This window comes from Olea europaea, chromosome 1 (assembly GCF_002742605.1).
Source record: "Olea europaea var. sylvestris chromosome 1, O_europaea_v1, whole genome shotgun sequence".
In the NCBI taxonomy this organism is placed as follows: domain Eukaryota; kingdom Viridiplantae; phylum Streptophyta; class Magnoliopsida; order Lamiales; family Oleaceae; genus Olea; species Olea europaea.
The window spans coordinates 9595884-9597584 of record NC_036237.1 but is presented as its reverse complement, the minus strand read 5'-3'; the positions used below and the strand labels follow the sequence as shown (position 1 = coordinate 9597584).

The 1701-nt window shown below is 39.4% G+C and overlaps 1 protein-coding gene across 1 annotated transcript; it reads right to left on the bottom strand.

Moving 5' to 3' along the window:
• Positions 1-804: 804 nt before the first annotated feature.
• Positions 805-1467, bottom strand: LOC111404000. The gene has a single exon (XM_023032703.1). It carries the CDS (start codon positions 1465-1467, stop codon positions 805-807), a length of 663 nt encoding a protein of 220 aa, XP_022888471.1.
• Positions 1468-1701: the final 234 nt, after the last annotated feature.

The following is a 1701-nucleotide window of genomic DNA, read 5'->3' as shown; positions in this document are numbered from 1 at the left end:
CTTGGGAAGGAAATTCAAGGAATACTAATTTAAGGAAGACCTATCACCATATTTTTCTGCTGGAGGGTCTTTAGTCCACCAAAACTCAAGTGGCCATAACGAAAATGCCACGGCCAAGAAGAATCTTTTACTTTGAGTACCAAACAAGATTGCACACTTTCAATCTTCAATGGAAACAATCTGTTTGAACTCATTTTCACAACAGCAATAGCTCCTCTAGTAGGATCATAAATCTCACAAACACCCTTTTGAATAGTAATTACATAACACTTTTCTTGCAATTGACCAGCACTTAACAAATTGCTTTTCAAGTCAGGAACATAAAAGACATTAAGAATTATTTCTACAAAACCATTCTTGGTTCTTATCTCAATATCACCCTTTCCCATTACCCTCACAATGGAACAATCACCAAAACTTACTGTAGAATGAAAGCCTCCATTTAAATAAGAAAAAGAAGACTTACTTCCACACATGTGGTTACTGCAGCCCGTATCCACATACCAAACATTAGAGTCAGGAACCTGATTGGCTTGAACGGTCATCAACAAAGTTTCCACTTCCTTCGTAGCAAAATTCAATTGCTCTTCCTTTTCTTTGTCATTAGGCAGCCTAGTGAGACATTCAGAACGATAATATCCAAATTTATGACATCGAAAGCACCTACCTTGGATTTTTCAAAATGTTGATCTCGTCCTCTGCCTCTCCCCTGAAATTGATCATTATTGACTTTGAAAAACCTGCTAGCATCTCTATTGCCTCGATCTTCCCTTCCTTTGCCTCTCTCAACCTTTATCCCTTCCTCTAGAGTTTGAGAAATGAGTAGAGGTAGAAGCCTTCAAAGCTTGTTCCTCCGAAGTTGAACTTCTGTTCATGGACCAGCAGAGAACTCTGCAGTTCATCAAGAGAGAATGCGTCTATGTCTTTTGATTCTTCAATGGAACACACGACATAGTCAAGCGTTGGTTTCAGGGAATGCAATATTTTTTCCACAATGGTGACATCTTCCATCTTCTTACCATGAAATCGCATTTTGTTGCTTATCTCCATAGTCCTGGCACAGTAGCTGGTGATAGATTCCCCATCCTTCATTTGTAGAGTCTCAAAATCTCTTCTCAAAGCTTGAAGCTGTGCACGCTTCACTCTAGCTGAGCCTTGATATTTCTTTTTCATGGAATCCCAAATATCTTTGGAAGTTTCTTTGCAAAGAATCGTTTCCAAGGTGCGACGATCAATGGCCTGAAAAAGGTAAATTTTTACCTTCAAATCTTTTGGCTTTCGCGCTTCCAATTCTGTTTTCTGGACATCCCTCAAGACTGTAGTTGCTGCAAGTGCTTCAATTCCAGATTTAACGATCGGCCAATACTCTTTTGATCGTAGAAAATTCTCCATTGGCATACTGCAATGGTCATAGTGGCCATCAAAACGTGGGATTGCTGCCTGCACAAAATTTGAATCGGAAGCCATCGATTCCTAAACCCAGAAATCAAAATGAGAAAATAGCTGCGGCTATTTTGAACTATTTGTGGAGACTCTCACTGTTTGGGAAGAATTTCTCGCTTGATTTCTCTCACACGTTTCTGGCTCTGATGCCACTGATACAAAGCTTAAGGAAAGTAACGAAAAGAGATGAGTTGAAGGGAAGACTCTGTGCATTCAATTGATAAAGAAAAAGGGCCTATATATAGGCTTTACATCAGA